The sequence below is a fragment of the Hydra vulgaris genome, chromosome 13 (assembly GCF_038396675.1).
Source record: "Hydra vulgaris chromosome 13, alternate assembly HydraT2T_AEP".
Taxonomy (NCBI): Eukaryota; Metazoa; Cnidaria; class Hydrozoa; order Anthoathecata; family Hydridae; genus Hydra; species Hydra vulgaris.
Window position 1 is genome coordinate 48653192 of NC_088932.1, and position 19844 is coordinate 48673035.

The following is a 19844-nucleotide window of genomic DNA, read 5'->3' on the forward strand; positions in this document are numbered from 1 at the left end:
AAAAACAAAGCCATTGGTTTAATAAATGAATATATCAATATAAAAACATTTTTTCAAAAAGATATTTCTATATCTCAAAAATTAAAATGATTTTATATCTAGTTCTAAAAAGACTTTGATCAGTAACAAAGGAAACATAATATTAAAAATAGTATATACATTTTTTTTTTACAAAAACATAAACATACAGAATATAAAATAAAAGTAGATTTTGTTTTTTTGTTTTTATAAAGTGTATGTTTAAAAATAGATAGTTTTTCAACAAAATTATAACAAGACTTCAATGGAAGTTGTTTATTATTGTTTTTAAAAAATTGGAAAAAAAAAATTGAGATAAAAACAAAGAATCCATTAACAAAGCTACAAAATAAGGACTGGGATATAAATCTGTATAGTAATACTTGAAATAATAAATCATATACATATAAAATATGCTCAACTTGTCAAATTGACCATGATACTGAGACAACCGAAAACTGTTCAAAAGCCAGATAATAATTAACTTAAATAAGTACTTTCTAAAAATTTTTGGTCATACCAAAACTTGCTTTGGTAGGATATCATAGAACAAACTCTTTATACAAGTAACAAATATTTTAATATATTCACAATGCCTTCTATAATAAATAAAAAATATTTTAAAAATTTAAACACAAATGTCTTTTTAACAAAATATATATATATAAAAATAAAACTATGAAAGAATGAGCTGTTTTAACAGTGTTATTGATTCATGATCTAACGACAGTAAATTAAAATCAAACGTTGTTGATGTAATGTCAAAATGTCCAGACTCCTCAACAATATCAACAATCCTCTGTAATTTATCATCATCTTGACAATTGTTAAGAGCTTTGTACAGCTCATATAAATCATTTGAAACTGGCGAAGGTTTGGGTAGTGTCTTCCCAGCATCTGTTGCTCTCATTCTAAGTTTATACAAAAAAAAGTATAAAAATTAAAATAATTAAAAACTATATAAAAAAAATGTAAAAAATATTTCTATACATTGAAATATCAAACCAAACATTAGATTAAGTAATTGAGAAAAGATTTTATATTTTTAATGTAAAAAGCATAATATACTGTGAAAAGAATTCCAGAGTACTTTTATAAAATCAAGAGTTAAATTTGAAACCTAAAGAAAATACACTCTTCTAAAATTACTGTAAAAATTACACTTATTTTTAAAATTTTCAAAGACTTCAATTTGTATATTTCCTGGTAAAGGAAGGGCTACATTTTCACTGATTAATTTTCACTAATTTTTGATTAAAGTGTTGTTCTTTAGTTCTAAAATCAGATTTCTAAATACTATACCTTATAAATACCACTATAAAAATATCACTATAAAAAATACCACTTATAAAAAATACCACTACACCCTATACCTAGGATCCCAGGATAACCAATCAACAAGGCTTTTGTTTATTATTGTTTATTTTAAAATTAAACTTAATTTAATAAAACTTACTTTACAACTTCTTTTTTTGGAGTTAAATTTCCAGTATCATTAAGGATAGATTTATGAACTTTTGATTTCTTTGGTTTTGAAATATGTGTATGAGAACTTTCAGAAGAATGGGGCTGAGTTGTTGCTGAAACTGATATTTCATTTTTTATTATTTTTGTTAAGTCGCTTGAAAGATCTGCATGAATACCATCATCAGAGCTATGGCCATCTAAATTATTTTCAGTCAAAAGAGCACTTTTGCATTCAATCTGCATTGCAGGTTCATGATTTAATGAATGATTCACATTTGTTGTGTTACCTCCATTACTAGAAACTCCAGTGTTTGTTGCTGATGGTTTTTTAATATAGACATCATCAGGTGTTCGTGTAAATAACAATTTTGGAAGTTTTGGCAAATCGTCTTTCAAAGAATGTAGAGGCTCAGAAGTCTTTTCTTTTTTTGTTTTTAATTCTTTTCCTCTATATTTGTGTTCTCTAGGTTTACTGGTAGTTGAATTACTATTTGCTGATTGTACTTCTTTTTTAACTTCTTTTGGTTTTTTGTGAGTCTGTTGAAAATTTTTGCTCTTTTGAATATCACTCATTTCAGAACAATTAGCATTCGACAAAATTGGTTTCGATAAAATTGGAACATCTTTTGGGGGCTTGACATTTTGCATTCCAACATCAGATTTTTCAAGTTTCTTTTTTTTTAACTTTGTTTCGTCATCAGGGTGCAATTGTCGCTTTATGCTTAGAGATTGTTGTAAGCTTTGTTTTGGGGTTTTTGTTGCATTCATAGATGACTTATTTTGACTATTAGCAACAAAGTCTAGAGATGGAGATGCAATACTTTTTGAAACTTGAGTTTCAGATTTCGTTACAGAACCTAAGGAACTATAAAAAAAATTTTAATATAAAAAGCCTAATTTATAATGAGTAAAGGAAATTAGTTTAATTGAAAATGTTAAAATGAACTAACCAGTATAAAATTGGTAAACAAAAAAAACTCAAAATAGCAAACACCTGTCACAAAGAAATCTTTATCATTTCACAGGAACAAGAAAATAAAATGCTGTTATTATCATTATAAATGTTAATATAAATTGATTTGTAGCTATAACAACTGCAACATATCAATCTGCAACTGCAAAAATCACTAATAGTTGTTTAATCTTTTATGCTTTTTAAATATGGTTCTTAAATATTTTTTTTTTATATATTTTCAAGACTAACTGTAATTGAATAATAAACTTTGGGTCTGATTTTAACAGCCTGTTTTAAACTTCTAAATTTTTAAAATATAAAAACAAAGTACAAACATATGAATATTATCAATAAAAATAACTATAAAGGAAAGATACCTTGTCGCTGGTGGTAGGATACATGCACCTCCACGCAAAAGTTTAGCTTCAAAATCATCTGATGGGTTCAAAAATGTTAATGCTTCAACTTTAATATGGTTTACTGGCGGTTTACCTAATAATTGTAAGAATAAATCATAATCTAAGCGATATTTGCGTGGTTCTTCTTTATTATTACGAAAATGAATTTCAACTGGTAGAGTAAAACTTCCATATCCTGACTCAGCGACTTTATAAGGTGGTTCTTTGCATACTAAAAAAATAACGACTTATGAAATTGTCTAAAAATGTCTAAAAATAATAATATAACTTTTACGATAAATTATATTATAAACTAAAAGAATATAAAATATATATAAATAATGAACAAAAAACTGATCAATAAAATCAAGTTTAGAAAACCTCTTTTTGGTTTTGGAAAACTTTCATGTAATAAAAACACAACTTTTTCAACAAAATGAGAAATATCATTTCCTTCAGCACCACGTACAAAAATATTCCAATCATGTGTGAAACCAGTTGGTGTTACTACATTTTTGCATACAGACTGATGACCAACTTCAATTTTGACTTGAACCCGTTTCTTAAAAAATTGGAAATAATTATAAATACTCAACACAATTAATTCAAGTTTCTTAGAAAAAAGAGAATGGATGACTAAATAACTTAATATTTAGTCAAATTAAAATCTAATCCCTAACAGATTTAATGTGTAAATAAACTGGTTCTATTGCTGTAGCTTGTTTTAATTTTAAAAAAGTAAAACTTTATGTGCTATGAATTTCTTTTATCTCATTAATGCCAGCTAAGGCAGGAAAATTTGGGTGACAATGCTGCAGACACCAGGGCTTGTGATGAAGAAAATCGTCAAGCGTGTTATATCGCGCTCGTAAAATTAGAATATGTTTTCATAGAGCGTGATTATGGGCGCTCGCGATAACGTCGGCGAGCGCGATCATGAAAATTGCTAAGGCGATACTCATAAAAAGCTTTTTCTTTTTTATATCTTTTTTTTATTTGATACATAATTCTTTCGTCAAAAAATGTTTAAATTAGTATCACAGTTATGAAACTACTTCAACGAAAGAGATTTTATACTTCCAAACTTCTTGTATATTGTCAGATCACGATTTTATTTTTAACTATTTATGTTATAAAAAAATAATATCAAACAAAAACGCAACTTCTTATTGATTTAGTATTGAAGTATAATTTAGTTTTGCTTCGTTGTTTTGATATATGTATTTTAAAATGTTACTCTGTAAACTTAATTAACGGTTAATGGTTTTTATATTTCTTGATATTTTTTATTCAAATTGATTATTTAATTTTTTTCAAAAATTTCTTTTTTAAATTACGTTTTTTTATCTTAAAACTATAATACGCAAGAATAATTTGAAATAATAAATAAGAATAATAACTTTTTATTTAATAAATATTGACATCATTACTTAGTTTTCTTTTCGAATGTCCTTAATTGCGAACATTCTAAACAACAGAATCGTTTTAAATTTGAGTTAAAATAAATAATAGTTAATAAAAAATCTATACTATGAACAAAAACTAATTTTAAAAATTACTCTATTATCAATATCTATTTTTATTATAAACGATGTGTGGAATATTACAAACTATAAATCAAATAAATTTTACTTGATATTTTCACAAGATTAAAAATACTCCGCAGTTTTAATTTTCTTATAATGGTTTTCTAATTTTCTATTATTTTATTTGCGCATTTTTGTATTCACATTGTGTTTCCACGTGCACATTCCATTATTGAAATTAGTGACGATAACGACTTTAAACTGCTCATTCCTTACGTTAGTGCAAAAGAGAGGGACGTTGTGCTTTTTATATTTTATATCAGTTGTTTGATAACAGAATATCTTTAATAAAAATCTTTTTTAAATATTTTATGAAAATAAAAAAATAATCTTGAACTATTGGACGAGCGTTATTTTATACACTCGTTTTACGAGCAGAGCGCGATCGCGATTGCTTCATCACAAGCCCTGAGACGCCATGCGATTTTCCACTTAAATAATACATTTTTTAATTTTATAATTTTTTTAAAATGTTTGAGCCCTGTAAAAATGGGTAGTTTTAAATAAAAGCTATTTAATTAAATGAATTTATGTAAATAAAACATTTATTAAAAAACATGGTTTTAAATTTCACAACTTATTTGGGTTTAGACTGACAATCGGCAAAACCAACTTTTCAAGACCTAAATTTAACTATTCAAGACTAACAAATTTAGAACATATGCATTCACCAAATTTAACTGGAAGACAAATTTAGGCTATGTACACTGAATTAAACTGAAAGACAAATTTGAACTTTTACAACAAATTTAACTGAAAGCCTAGTTTGGATTTTATAAACCAAAAATATTCTTTATAAGCTCGTAATTAACCATACTTCAAAACATGACAAAACAGAAGTGAAACAAAGTAATTTTTTATTTATTGAAACAAAAAATACACACATAAAAAACAACAACAATTTGTGTCCAAAAAAAAATCTAAAACCTAAAAATGCAGCTATAAAGAAAATTTAAAGTTATGCAACTTTTACAAATCCTAATGTTATTAAATGATCCTTAACAAAAGAACATTAACAGTGTTCATTGAAAAATTTTGAAAGTCAATTATATAAAAGAAGAAGATTGTAAAGAATATTATGTTTAAACATTTACCTGTTTTTACCTTCAAGATTTTTTATAAATAAGGTTTAATAAGTGATGAAAAACTTTGTGCGTAAAGAAGAGTTTTTGATTATTGATTCTGTTAGACAAATCTATTTCTAATGTTGTTTTTTTTTGTTTTGTTTTTTTACAAAATTTGTTTTTCCAAAGAAAAGTTTTTCCAAAGGTCACTTTAGTGCAGGGATGCGGAGTCACAAAAGGACTCCGGCTTTATATCTCTACTTTTTCCAAGTCTGTAGTGTCCAGAAGCTCTAAACATGTTTGTTGACTTATGATCTGCTATAAGAAAAAAATTCATGAGATTTAATGACTTGAAACTTATTGCTTTTAAGCCCGGAGTCCTGGCCGCCATTATACCTACGGACTCCGGGTTCAAAAAATTATTGTTCCTTTAACCTAAAAGTCTTAATTTTTTTCCTATCAGTAATCCATAAACTTATTTATATTTTTAGAGCTCCTGGATACCAAAAACTAGGATGAAATAATCTTTTTGTGACTTTCAAATCTAGAGTCCTTTTTGGGACTCCGCACCCCTGCTTTAGCATACTTCAGAGGTTACTCATTTTTAATTTAGTTTTTTATTATTTTTTTTAATAGTGGTTGCAACCCTCTCTTAACTCTGCTCAAGGCTGCTGCACGCAAAAACAGGTTGATATGCATGAAACATTTAATATATCTCATAACTATTTTTCTTTTTTAATGGAAAAAAATTAATAAACTTTGAATTTAACAGGTTTGAAACTTTGAGTTTAACAGTTAAATGAAATCTTGTGATTGTTACAGAACTTATGCTTCAAACTGGCACTGAAGTTGAAGCCTAAGTCAACTTCGCCTTTTAGTAAATATTTAAATCTGAATTTTAACAAATATTCGCCAGTTTTTAGTTTAGATAGATAGCCAACAAAAAAAAACTTAACATGTTTTTGTTTTTAAATAAGAAAAAAAAAACATTCATCTTTTCAGCTTGAAAACTTTAACTTAAAGCCTAAAAAATAAATAATCTGCTAGAAAGTTTAAGTTTTGTTTATGTTTACTTATTCTTATAAACCCATTTCTTTGTAATTCTATAAAAAATAGTGTCTCTAAAGCGGTTTATTTAGGGTAGGTACGATCGACAGAGCAGAGCAGACTTTTGCTAAGCAGATCAGCAGACTATAAAGTTAGCTAAATTTTTATGAGAGATATTCTTTTGAATTATAAAATAAGCTGAATTCTTATATGTGATTTGCCTATTATTTCAGCAGAAAAAACATTGAAATTATTTTATTGTGATCTGCTAAATATGCTATAAAAAACAATCACTTCATATTAAAACTTAATAATACAAAAAAGCAATATAAATATACAATTTGTCAAGCTTGATTGAAAGTTTATAGTAAAAAGGATATACTTTTAATAGTTAATATAAAACTACTGATGTTATTTTATATTTTATCATTGACCTTTAATCAATTGTGAAACATTGTACCTGAACTTGCTGAAATCCGAACAACCTAAACCAGCATATGATCTGCCAAATCATTTGACAGATCACATATTAGAATACGATATTTCCCTTTTTTTATTGGTAAGGCATTTACTACCCAACACAAAAAATATTTGTACACAAGACTTAAGCCTCTAAACGCTTGCTTCTTTTTAGGAATAATTTGTTATATTTAGATTGCTTTGTGTGGATGTGATCTGCCAAAATTATATAGCAGATTATTTATAGAAATTTTATAGTTCTGATTTTATAATTCGCCGTTTGTACCATATAAATAATCTATTCAGCCAATCTGCTTTGCACTGATAATTGTACCTATCAGTTTATTTATGTAGATATTTTAAACTTATTTTTCAAATAAGATAGCTACTAGTTAACTTTAGATTTATTCTTATCTACTCCAGCTTAAAGCAACTTAATACCAAAAATAGCAAATGGATAATAACCAAAATCAATAAAATTTGCCAGCATCAGCAATTTTGTTATGCAATCAACTAAAGACTAATATGTGATACATATAAATATAGCTGAAATAGATGTTAGGTTATATGTATATGGGGTTTTATGTATGTGGGTCTTACACATTAAGTAAGAAAAAAACCCTCTTATTTAAGGATGATTAAAAATCCAATAACAAAATGTCATGGAGTCCAATCCATTGGACTGTCAGAGATGCCTATTAAACAAAGATTTTTCTATTGCACCTAATTTTAAAAAAATCCAGCGCTAAAATTATTTATTCAATAGGTTTGTTTCTCCAAGTGATAGTATGTTAACAAGAGTTTCAAAGACCTTCATATCGCAGATTAAATTTGAAAGTGGCGACTGTTCTTTAAATGTTATTTATACAGCAACAAAAAAATTGTTTATCTCCATGAAAGTGGCTATGTTACTCTTCCAACTATCTTCTAATAAGGAAACAGCTCTAAAACTCATTTATTGGTTCTGAGGCCAGCCAATAAGTTTTCCTGAACTCTGTGGTAGCTCTCAGAGAGGCTTTTCCATCAGCAGCTTAAAATTTCAGAGTGTTAATAATACCATGTATTAATTATACCATGCAACTTTGGGTTAATTAGCAGGACTGATTTCAAATCTTTTTTCAAATACCTCTTCACTCAATAACCTGTCTCGATGTTCTCAATAACCTGTCTCGATGTTCTTTATCATTCTCCTTTTTTCTCAAGACTGTACTCTTTTTTGATGTTATTTCCAATCTAATCAACTAAGCCAATTATTTTTTTCGTCTTCTTCACAAGAACAACTCTCTTAGGAACAAGTGTCATTTTACTATAGCAAAAAATTAATGTAAAAAGGTGCTTTCTGATATTTATCTTTAATATCTTTCTTTCTTTCTTAAATCAAATGGTCACACTCTTCCTGTCATTGAAGAGAAACAGGTTAACCCATTGAAAGATGTTCACATTATTCTAGGGTTCTTTAAGTTATTTCTCTTTTAAACTCTACTACATGTGGCATGTATGCACTACATGTGGTCCAGACATCATTCTTTTCATAGTCTTACTAAAGTATTTCCAGACCTCTCTTTACTATATGTAAACTATTTAATAACTGAATCTTGTTTTTTTTGCCTGCTGGAAAATGACATTCTTTAAACACTTTGACATGTTAACTGTTATAACAATAAAGATCTTCCAGGCCTTAGAGCATGATTTGTTCATGCTCTAAAAATTTTTGTGCATCTAGTTTCTTTTCTCATGCATCAATTCTTTAGAACTCTTTTCCATCTTCATGTTTTTCTGACTCATTATTTACAGTATCTTAAGTCTTTTGTCAGCCCTTCTCTTTCTTTTTAGTAATATTCTTTATTCTCTGGTAACTCCTAACTTGAATAGAGTAAATTTAATTCAACCCAAAATAAACGCCATTATATATGGTTTTGGTTAATAAGTAAACCTGATGTACAGAAATTGTCAATTGCTAAGCGATATCCCATACTTTAAAGTGGTAAATTCATTATTATTTATATTCCTTTCAGTGTAGTTTGATTCCAAATAATCTTCTAAGTGTGATATATTGTACCAAATTAAGATGACCTTTATAAAACATGAGATTTTTATCAAGATTTATTTCAGAAATATAAAATGAAAATTAATTATATATGGCCTTAAGGAAGGCTTCATATATTATGGCTTAGACTGGATGAATTTGTTTTAATATTGCAGTTTATCAAAGTCTGAATTATTTTGATTGTTGCAGTATCTTCTTCTGTGAGAATCTTAGAGAAAGTAGTTGTTTCAAACACTTCTTATGTTGCCCAGTATATTATTTCTTCTAACATACTCACAAATGTTACCCAGTGCATTCATTCCTCTAATATTCTTATAACCCCTTGAAGTATTTTAAGAAAAACATGCATAACTGCAACAATAACTGACAGCCATAACCTTGATGTTGGTTCTTACTGCTGTTTTTTAAATTCATCTGTAACAATGTGGACAAATCAAAAAATAATTGAAAATATCCCAAACATCAAGCTGTTTCAGTAGTGCTGTCAGGTGCCCCAAAAAACTGATATCCTAAAAAAGGGAAGTCAAGCTAATTAGTAGAACATATAGGGAGTATGCATTGAAAATAAGCATTTTGTATTGAGACTCATAATTTGGCAGGTATATATTTGAACAGGCTGAAATAAATTTTTCTTGAAAGCTAAAACGCTAGACTGCAAACATCAATCTAATTTTAACTGAAAGAGTGTAAAGACAATTTTATCCAAAATTTAAATATGGCTGAGTTTGTGACTAAAAAACCGTTTTTGCAGGGAAGTCTTTTACATAATTGTTTCTGGTGATGAAAATTAGACAATCATGACAACTCTAAACACAGAAAAGCATGGGTCAAGCCTAGCAAACCATCAACAGCGAAAACAAACATTCATGGTTCCAAGCTCATGCACTGTATCTGGTGATTCCAGCTCAGGGTTATATATTATGAGCTGCTTAAACCAAATAAGACCATTACAGTAGACCGCTACCTACGATAATTGATCAAAATGAGCCAAGCATTGAAGGATAAAAGGCTGCAATATGGGAAAATACATGACAAGTTTATTCTTTAACATGACAATATACAACCTCATGTTGCGAATGTTGTAAAAAACTACCTAAAATGGAAAGCCCTACCCCATTTACTGCATTCATTAGAGATTGCCCCCATCTGATTATCATTTGTTCCGATCAAAGACACATGACTCAGCAGGGATTTTCTTCTTATGATGATACCAAAAAATGGGTCAATGACTGGATTACTTTAAAAGACTACAACATTTTCCAGCGTGAAATCCGCACGCTACCTGAAAGATGGTAGAAGGTCGTAGCTGCCGATTGACAGTATTTTAAATGATCTGAGTCTGATAGTCTTCTCAAAATAAACTATTGATTTTTATTAAAAAATGGTCATTAACAATGCATACTACCAATACATAACATACCAAACCAAGTTAATCCCAACTTTGACGTTCTTGGGAATCATATTTAATTTAGCTATTACTATCTTCCAAAATACTTATTCACTTATTAATTTCCATAATATTTCACTGAACTAAACATAAACAATATAACAAAGAAAATACATTTACAAACTGAGTAACTTCTTATAAATCAGTTCTAGTAAAAAAAAACTTTTATAAAAAATTTATATTTATAAAATTTATTTACAAAATAGTTGCAATGAAAATACAACACAAATAAAAACAGCAAAAAAATCACAACCCAATATAGATACCAGGCTAATAGTATATATGTTATTCAAACTTATGCTGTACACTTATTTAAACTTAATAAGTAATAAAAAGATTAATAAAAGATAAGTTACTGTTTTGCAAAAATAATTATGTTAAGGGTTCGATACAAACATGGGAAATAGAGCAAATTGTTAATTCAAAGGTTACCATAATGCTGAATTTAAAGAAAATAACCCCTTGAATTGAATTGTACTCGTGGCCATAACCTAAAATATTCTAAAAAATGTTCTGTATATACCAATAGAGAAAATATTTTACTAAATCGACCTACAAATTATTGGAATGCACTGCCAGAAAATGTTGTTAAAACTAATTCAGTGAATTCATTTAAAGCAAGACTTGATCAATGAGAGTCAAACCATGACAAGACTCAGTTGTCATAGTGCGCTTTAAAACCACACTCACTGGTAGCAATGACAGTCACAGAATAAACTAATACTAATTGTACGAAAATCAAATGAATGCATAATTGCTAATTAAAGACATTTGTGCCTGACATGAACCTTAAGTAGCTTATTTGTTTTAAAACTTTATAATCCTAAATTTTTTAATTTTAGTAATATCTAATGAACTGTTTTCAAACAATAAATTAACCATTACAGTTTACCCTTTTCATTACTTTATTAAATGATTACTACTTAATACACAGGAGAATTTTGACAATAGTGTTACAGTTCCATTTCTTTAAAACATTGAAAGATAACTGTGTTTTGTTCTACTAGATTTTATATAGTCTCTTTAAATTTGCATGAGTTTGATGTAATATAGAAACACAATTTTCTATCTTTTATAGTTGTCGATAAATTAATATATGTGTAAGATGATTTATTAAAAGGATGGCAAGTTGTATTGATTTGCAAGTTGCGAATTGTACTGTTTGTAAATAGGTTGTATTGATTTGGCAAGTTGATTTGTTTGTCTAAACTTGGATTTTTTAAGACACATGCATTTGAATGCATTTTGTTCATAGTTTTACCTCTAACATAGTTAATGGAGGAAACTCAACGGAGATCAATGAAAATCTATTTGTGAAAAATTTTGAGAATTTAAAAAAATGGAAGTAATACAACTTACGGTAGAATAGAATTACTTTCAATTTGCAGCTAAACAAAAAACTAGACAAAAAAAACTGACTCATTGAACTACCATTTTGATGAAGAACTAAATACTGCCAACATTTAACATGTTAATATTAGATTAATTAAAAAAATCAATTAGGCATTAAAAAAATGCCAACCAAGCTAGAATGAATAACTTTTAATACAGGATATAAAATTGCATTACAAGATATTAAGATATCAGTTTTTAATGGAAAATAAAATCAGAAAAGTAAAACATTTTTTTAAGTGTTGTTTAAAGCAAAATGTTTTAAAACTCTTTCTATTTTTATTTGACAGATTACAAAACTTTATACTTGGAACAATTGTTAACAAAAGCTTGTAACAAACACAGATAATGGTATAACCAAACTTTATACTTGAAGCAGTTGAAGACAAAAGCTTGCAACAAACACAGATATTGATATGACTAAACAGTCAGGCTAATACATAAAAAGTATATATATTTTAGCATAAAATAAGGATTATAGTGACACAGTTTCCACTTTAGTGGTAAATGAGTGTTAATTTTTTTTTTTTTTTTAATTGATTATAATTTACTGAGGCTTTTAAATATAAAAAATTCAACTTGGTAATAATTTTTGTGAGTGTTTGTTTTGTTTTGTTTTTTGTAAATATAACTTATTTAAATGTAAATATTTAAGTGTTATCGTTCATTGAGCACACGGGTATTTTTAGCGTCTTACGGTAGCAACAACAAACAATATTATGTTATATTCAATCTATTTTTAAAAAAATTAACTGAATATATAATATTGCTACAAGGAAGAACTTTACTTCTGCTGCTTAAAATCATTAAAATATGCTTATAAGGATGAAATAATTGTTGGAATCTTACGTCACTAGAAGAAGACATCAGTTAACCACTAAATTATACTCTTTTCTCCTCGCTCTGGAAAAAAAGCGTTTGATCCATTTGCTTTTCGACCTGATTTTCAAAACTTCGCGCATGTACAAACAAGTTTTTTTAAATAAACTGAAGACTCGTCCGGCTGCAACAAAGTGTTAAACAATAAGCATTAAACTTTTGTTGAAACGTTAAAAGCAATTGCTAAGCTTTAAATGGTTTGAGGTATTCTGTTTTTAATATGTTATATGTTACCGTTACAACATGATTACATTTTTACGTGTATATTTTTCTTCACGTTAATGCGTTAAAATATAATACAGATGTGAAGAATAATATACATGTAAAAATGTAATCATGTTTTTTACAATATTTTATATAAGTAACATAAAGTACAAAGTTAAACTGGAAGGTTTTTAAACTTTATGCAGATATTAAATAAAAGTGTTTTCCAAATAATACATTAAAGCCTCTCTAAATTTAAACCCATTCCTAACACCGATATATTTTGGGAAACGAGGATTTACATATTTTTCGACCTCTATCTATGACTTCCCAACATATTTCCGTAGATTTTCGATGTTTGCGACAATATAATAAACGATTATCGCATTTGAAGGAACTTTTTAGTTTTAAAAATGTGAAAAAAGAAAAAAGAATCTATTCTGCGCCGAACACTGGATCCCTCGTGGAAAAAAAAAGAGAAGCATTGTATTATTATATAATCTACTTATTTAAAAAATATTCTTGATGAGTTCATCCACTTAATAGCCACAAAAGTTGTGGAATTTAAAGTTAATACATAATAATCCCTAAACATGTTACAATTATTATTATTATTATATACATTTTTTTTTATACTCGATAAGAGCTGGATAAAATGCCGTTAAGTTAAGAGTTTTGTTTACAATAGTTTAGATAACCGATCCTTTTTCCGCTCCCCGAGTTGTTGTTGTTCTATTTTGTTTTTTTGTATTATGTATTTCTTTTTTCTTTTTTTTTTTTTTTATGTAATTTTTGTCCTTTTGTATTTCTCTCTCAGTTCGCTCAACTATTATTCAGTATCCGATGGCCAATTACAACAAATCGTCTCTTACCGATTTTAATACGAGAGTGGATTTCTTTATGATTTTCCCCTTCGGCACGATCTCCAAATAGGTTGTAAAAGGTTGGACGACAATATCTACTTATAATAGAACGAACAAGTTTAGCTACATGCTTTTCTCTTCTATCGGCAGTTTCTTTCTAGGGTTCTTAAATATTATAAACTGTGTCTTTGACGAATTTATCGCGAGGCTATAAGATGTACAGAAGTCTTTGGTTTTATAAGATATATGTACCAATTTTGTTGTTAGTGCATACGAAAATACATATAATGCAATACTAGTTTTTTATTTACATTTAACATAATTTCTTATTTTGCAATATCAAATTTGCAAAATATTTCTCAATCGTTGTTGATTTTACTCCTGATGTTTCACAGATTTATCGACTCTGCTTTCTATTTCTAGAACTATTTGAGCGGTTGTTATCCATTCCCACGCAAAGACATTTTGTCGTTACCATGCTTGAAACCGTTTTAGAAAAGATAAGTGTGCATGTGATCAACATTTGAAATTTATTTGGCAAAGCTTGTAATATGTCTGGAACCTACTCTGGTTTGAATCAAAGAAAACAAAGAGTCCGCTAGCTTATTATATTTCTATGTGCTTCTATTTTCTTTTTTCTTACTTCTACTTTCTATTTTCTTATTTTCTCTTCTATGCTGTTCTATTTTCTATGTGCTACACTTTTTATATCTTGTAGGAGTTAGTGCTGCGGAAATGGTGCTGCAGTCCATTTCGTTGGGTACACAGTGACATAACCCAGTTTAAAGTTAATATATAGTTAAATCTAGAAGAAAAAAACCTCAACTTTGATGTAATAAAGAAGATAGTGATTTCTTGAAAAAAAAGTCCATGGGCAATTCCACATCAAATCACCCAGTCCATTGAACCATGTGTCTTCCTTTTGTGTTACATTTTGACACATTATTCCTAATTATAAAAAAATATTGCATGCAAAATTTCAGCTAAAAAAGTTTAGCGGTTGACAAGATATTGCAATTTTAATACTGACCTGGTTTCCCAAAATGACCCGGTTTTCATAACACTCTGAAAAAACATTTTCCTTAAAATAATAAGAAATAAAAATGGCAAAAACATGAAAATGAACATATATAATGTTTTTTTGATGCTGAATTCAATAAATGTACTTAAAATGCTCAAATATAAAAAGAACATGCATAAAAATTAATAAAACAACTAGTTTCTATAAACCAACTTTGGGGCCCATTATCTCAAAACACCCCCATTAAAAAAAAATTTTTTTTGCTGTTAATATTTTCAGCTGTTTATAATCTTACTAGGCACAAAAAATCTAACTGGAAAAACAACTAAAACATACGGAACTTTAATTTCAAAGATTTACTTTTTCAAGAAATTCTATAAAAATATTTGTAAATAAAATAAAGTTAATCGTAATTTAAAAAGTTACTTAAATCTACCAGAACTAGAGCAAGCTTGTGGAACAGATAGTTTTTTCAATATGTTGGTGTTTGGAATAAAACAGTAGTCGTTTCTTTCAGGCCAGTTAAAACAGATTGATGGACCATTTGGATGAAGAAACTTAACTTTAGCATCAACTTCTTCTAAGTTGGTTTTAGTTACAATGCCCTTCCACCACTTATCATCACAGACTACAGCGACATAACAACCTAAAGTGACAGTATCAAGTTGAGATATGTCTTGTTTCTTTTTAAGATTGTGGATTATTGTATAATTAGTGTCTGTACTACACCTCTTTGCCCCAACCTTGTTATCTCCAAGATGTATAAATTGATGAAAGCTACGAGTACCAGGTAGAGTTGTTACACCAGTGTACCTTTCTTTTTGCTCTTCACGTTGCAATTGTAAGTCCAATCCCTTTATGTAAATGAAGTTAACAACTTTGATTTTATCAATACAAAATTCATACATAGCTTCTGATGTGAGAATTTGGTTTCTGTACGGTCGTTTTAAACTTTCTTGTGCTGTTAATCTTTTTACAATACCACCAATCCCATCGCATGGTGACTTTCCGTGGGACGTGGCAAAAAAGTTCCATTCAATTTTAAGGCAAAATTCGCTCTCTAGTTGACATAGATTGTAAAAGCTTTTACAATTTTTGTACTGTCCTGCGCAACCATCAGTGAATAAATGTAATTTGGACAGATTGGAAAATTTTATTTTTAATATTGGTATGATTAGTTGGAATATTTTGTACACATAAGTTACATCATGTATAATGTCATCTGATATAAAACAGTAAGAAATATGTTTCAGTTCACCTTTATCATCTTTATAGTATATGAATAATGGATGTAAAGAACATTGTTGGGTGTTCCAATGATAGCTCTGTATTTCATCTTGGACAACAAAAACATACTTTTCAGCAAAGCCGCCAATAATGATATATTTGTCGTATATATAAATTGTGATATATGATATATGATATATTTGTCGTATATATATATATAAGTCGCCAATAATGATAATTGATCCATATATTGTTTCAGTTGGTTAAGGTACTGTGATTGAGAGTGAGCAATAAAAGAATGATCTTGTAGCTTTTCAAAACAAGATGCTAATAGTTCAACAAACGTTGGAACATCAACTGTTAAACTTAATAGTGTTGCACGGTCAGTAGTTTGCCATTGCTTGTAATGTATCTCAAAATCATCTTCGTATTCTCCAAAAATCTCATACAAATATTTGGTGAGGGGTTCTTTACCAGGACAATCATCACACTGTGCAAGCATGCATTCTTTGTTATCTACTGAGCAAACGGTTTTTGAAAGTAAGTCCTTATACTTTAGTCCAATATTTAAAGCATCTACTAGCAATATGGCATTTTGGTGATAAGAACAAACACAAACAGAATGTGTGCCACTTGCACCTGACAAAATGCACCACTTTGGTCTAAGTGAAGCAAATTTTGAGTAACTTACTTGTATTTCTGGATTGTTTTCTTTGTATAATAAATATAGTTCCTTTAAATTACACAAAAGCAGTTTTTTTTGTTTATGGACGTTCTTTTGAATGCTAACATAATCTTTTTTTCCAGGCATAGTTTTACATAAATCACTTGAATCATAAAAAAGTTTAACAGAATCTTCTATTTCTTTTTGTAAGACTTTCCCTTTATACAAAGGTGAGATAGCCAACAATCCTTTTTTATTAAAAAGTTGTCTAGCCTTTTTTGCTTGGTATTCTGTAACTGCAAAGTTATTTTGTACTTCTAATATTGACCAACTTGGGGGTGCCAGTGTTAGAAGTTGAACAATAGTTCTTTTGTCAGAACATAGAATTTTTTCTTTTATCAAGCTCATAATTTCATCAAAGTTTTCAGCCTTCTTTTTAATGTCATTTGGTTCATAACACAGTTTTGAGGTTACTTACCATTTCGTTGATGCGCGCAACTTTTCGCTTTCCTTCTGAGAGTATATGTTTTGATGACTTTGAATGAGATTTTAGAGGAGATATATTAAAATTTTCAAGTTCTTCATTGATCTCCTGTCTTTTTGATTTGAATGATAATATTAGAAAATCTTCATTTTGTTCACCCTGACTTTGCTTCTCTTCTTTAAGATCTGCTTTTTTGGCAATCTTTTGCTTACAGGGTTTGCGAAGTTTCTTCCCAAGAGCAATATTTACGCTACTTCTCATCATGTCTTGTGACTCATTTATCGTAACTACTCTAAGATTTTCTAAAAGTAATTGAATTGTATATATAATTGCATATAGCTTTATGTATTTTGTATATATTATATTTGTATGTATAGTTGTATATAGCTTATCTGCACAATTGTTTAAAACATTGTTTATGTTTTGGAAAACACATATTAAAAAAAAATATGTATTAAAATACTTAAATTCCACTTTTACTTACTTGTAATTTTCTTTGTATGTTTTTTGAATGGATCACAGCATGCTTTCTGCCATATAGGATACATTTTCAAATAATTTGTAGCATGTTTTTCACATAATGTTGTTAAGTTTGATAGTTCAATGTTACAGCGTAATGATATAGCTATTTTTTCATCGTTGCCTAAAGTTCCAATAACATCTTGTTGGCCTTTGCATGCATCTGATGTCATTAACCCAATAGAACACATCTTATAATAAACTACTTTGTATAAATGTATTTCCTAAAAAAAAGGAGAATTCTCCTACTTAATTAAAAGAATTCTCCTACTTAAATAAAAGAATTTTCCTACTTCATTTTTAGTAAAAAAAAAAATTTAATATAGAAATAATTCAAACCTTTTCAGAATCCCACTGTTGTATAATTTTTTACACTGATAGATATTGTTAATTTTCTTTATAGATATATTTATATATATATACAATTTATATATATATCAAATTGTTAATTTGTTAAAATTTAAATAAAATTTACGAATGCTGTTTTTTAACTGAACTTTTTATAAACTAGTTATTATAAACTTTTACAAAAGTTGTCAAAATTTTAAAAACAAATGCACATCCATATCACACTAATTCAGTTTTTATTTAAAACAAAACAGGATGTTTTTTTCAGTTGTTAAGTTCAAATAACTAAATTATCGTATAATTAAGACTTCCTTAAATATAACAAAATTGTTTTGTTTTTTTTAAGGAGTCTTTTAACTAAATATAATATTTTACAGAATTCTATTTGAAAGTTTTTTAAAATAGCTTATTGAAAATTTGATACATCTTTGAAATTAAAGTTCCGTATGTTTCAGTCGTTTTTCCAGTTAGATTTTTTGTGCCTAGTAAGATTATAAACAGCTGAAAATATTAACAGCAAAAAAAAAAATTTTTTAATGGGGGTGTTTTGAGATATTGGTTAGATTTTTTAGTGCCTAGTAAGATTATAAACAGCTGAAAATATTAACAGCAAAAAAAAATATTTTTTAATGGGGGTGTTTTGAGATATTGGGCCCCAAAGTTGTTTTATAGAAACTAGTTGTTTTATTAATTTTTAAGCGTGTTCCTTTTATATTTTAGCATTTTAAGTACATTTATTGAATTCAGCATCAAAAAAACATCATATATGTTCATTTTCATGTTTTTGCCATTTTTATTTCTTATCATTTTAAGAAAAATGTTTTTTCAGAGTGTTATGAAAACCGGGTCATTTTAAAAAACCAGGTCAGTATTAAAATTGCAGTATCTTGTCAACCTCTCAACATTTTTAGCTAAAATTTTATATGCTAACTTTTCTTTTTAAGATGCAACAGCCAAAGAGGTTTTTAAAAAATTTGAAGACCCATGGTTCAAAATTTTCTAAATTTTGGGCGATTTGATGCGGAATTACCCCCATAGTATTTTTTTAATGCGGTTTGATATAGAAACTTGTTTTAGAAAAAACTTTCTTTTTAAAATTTTTTTTTTTCTTTTTTGAAAAAAATATTTTTTTCATAAAAAAAGAATGCATCGTTAAAATGCAAATGTTTAGTATATGCATTCTAACGATGCAAATGCGCTTATAACAAAAGGAACTAATAATTTATTACAAAATCTGGCATGTATGAATTTTTTTTTATCAAGAAAAAATTGCAATAATTTCTATTCTGAAACAGATACATGAAAAAAGAAAAAATATATATATCAATAAAAACACCTTGCAGGTTTGCATTTTAAAAAATAATAATAAAATGATTTGACAAAAAAAGTTAGGTGATGAGTAAAGAGTAGGGTTTCAAAGGTGAGGACAGGCTTTCAAAGTAAAGTAGAATCAAATAGCGTGTTTCTAGTTATTGGGAGAGTGGTGTACAAGAACGCCAATTTAATTCATTTGATTGTATATTTTATTTTTTATATTATGTGTACTCCCTCCGTTCCGAAATACTGTTCCGGTTTACGTTCAACATAAAGAATTATTGAAAACAAATTACGATGTTATTATTTTTTTTTATGTAAAACTTAGACGTTTTTCTATTATGTATAAACATTACAAATATGTAAAACATTTTTATGCCGATATTATAGTTTACTACCGCACACCATTCCTTTTTAAAAAAGTTGTTTTTTTAATGAAAA

At 27.9% G+C, this 19844-nt stretch overlaps 2 protein-coding genes across 2 annotated transcripts; both read right to left on the bottom strand.

Moving 5' to 3' along the window:
• Nucleotides 1-575: 575 nt before the first annotated feature.
• On the bottom strand, nt 576-12878 carry LOC100197688 (protein AF-9). The gene is made up of 5 exons (XM_065816452.1): nt 12730-12878; nt 3220-3400; nt 2818-3070; nt 1475-2350; nt 576-929 (listed from the first exon to the last, which is right to left on the bottom strand). Exons 1-5 carry the CDS (start codon nt 12745-12747, stop codon nt 695-697), a joined length of 1563 nt encoding a protein of 520 aa, XP_065672524.1. The 5' UTR covers nt 12748-12878; the 3' UTR covers nt 576-694.
• A 3424-nt stretch (nt 12879-16302) lies between these two features.
• LOC136089493 (ARL14 effector protein-like) lies at nt 16303-18245 on the bottom strand. Its single transcript, XM_065815518.1, has 3 exons — nt 18081-18245; nt 17707-17965; nt 16303-17524 (listed from the first exon to the last, which is right to left on the bottom strand). The coding sequence occupies exons 2-3, from the start codon at nt 17930-17932 to the stop codon at nt 17190-17192; spliced, it is 561 nt and encodes a 186-aa protein (XP_065671590.1). The 5' UTR covers nt 17933-17965; nt 18081-18245; the 3' UTR covers nt 16303-17189.
• Nucleotides 18246-19844: the final 1599 nt, after the last annotated feature.

Coding starts and splice junctions, on each gene's coding strand:
- LOC100197688 (XM_065816452.1), bottom strand. Junction 2,351..2,817: donor ATCCTACCACCAGCGACAAG/GTATCTTTCCTT, acceptor TTTTTTTTATAG/TTCCTTAGGTTCTGTAACGA. Junction 930..1,474: donor CCAAAAAAAGAAGTTGTAAA/GTAAGTTTTATT, acceptor GTATAAACTTAG/AATGAGAGCAACAGATGCTG.
- LOC136089493 (XM_065815518.1), bottom strand. CDS start 17,932: ATGTGTTCTATTGGGTTAATGACATCAGATGCATGCAAAGGCCAACAA. Junction 17,525..17,706: donor ACATACAAAGAAAATTACAA/GTAAGTAAAAGT, acceptor AATTACTTTTAG/AAAATCTTAGAGTAGTTACG.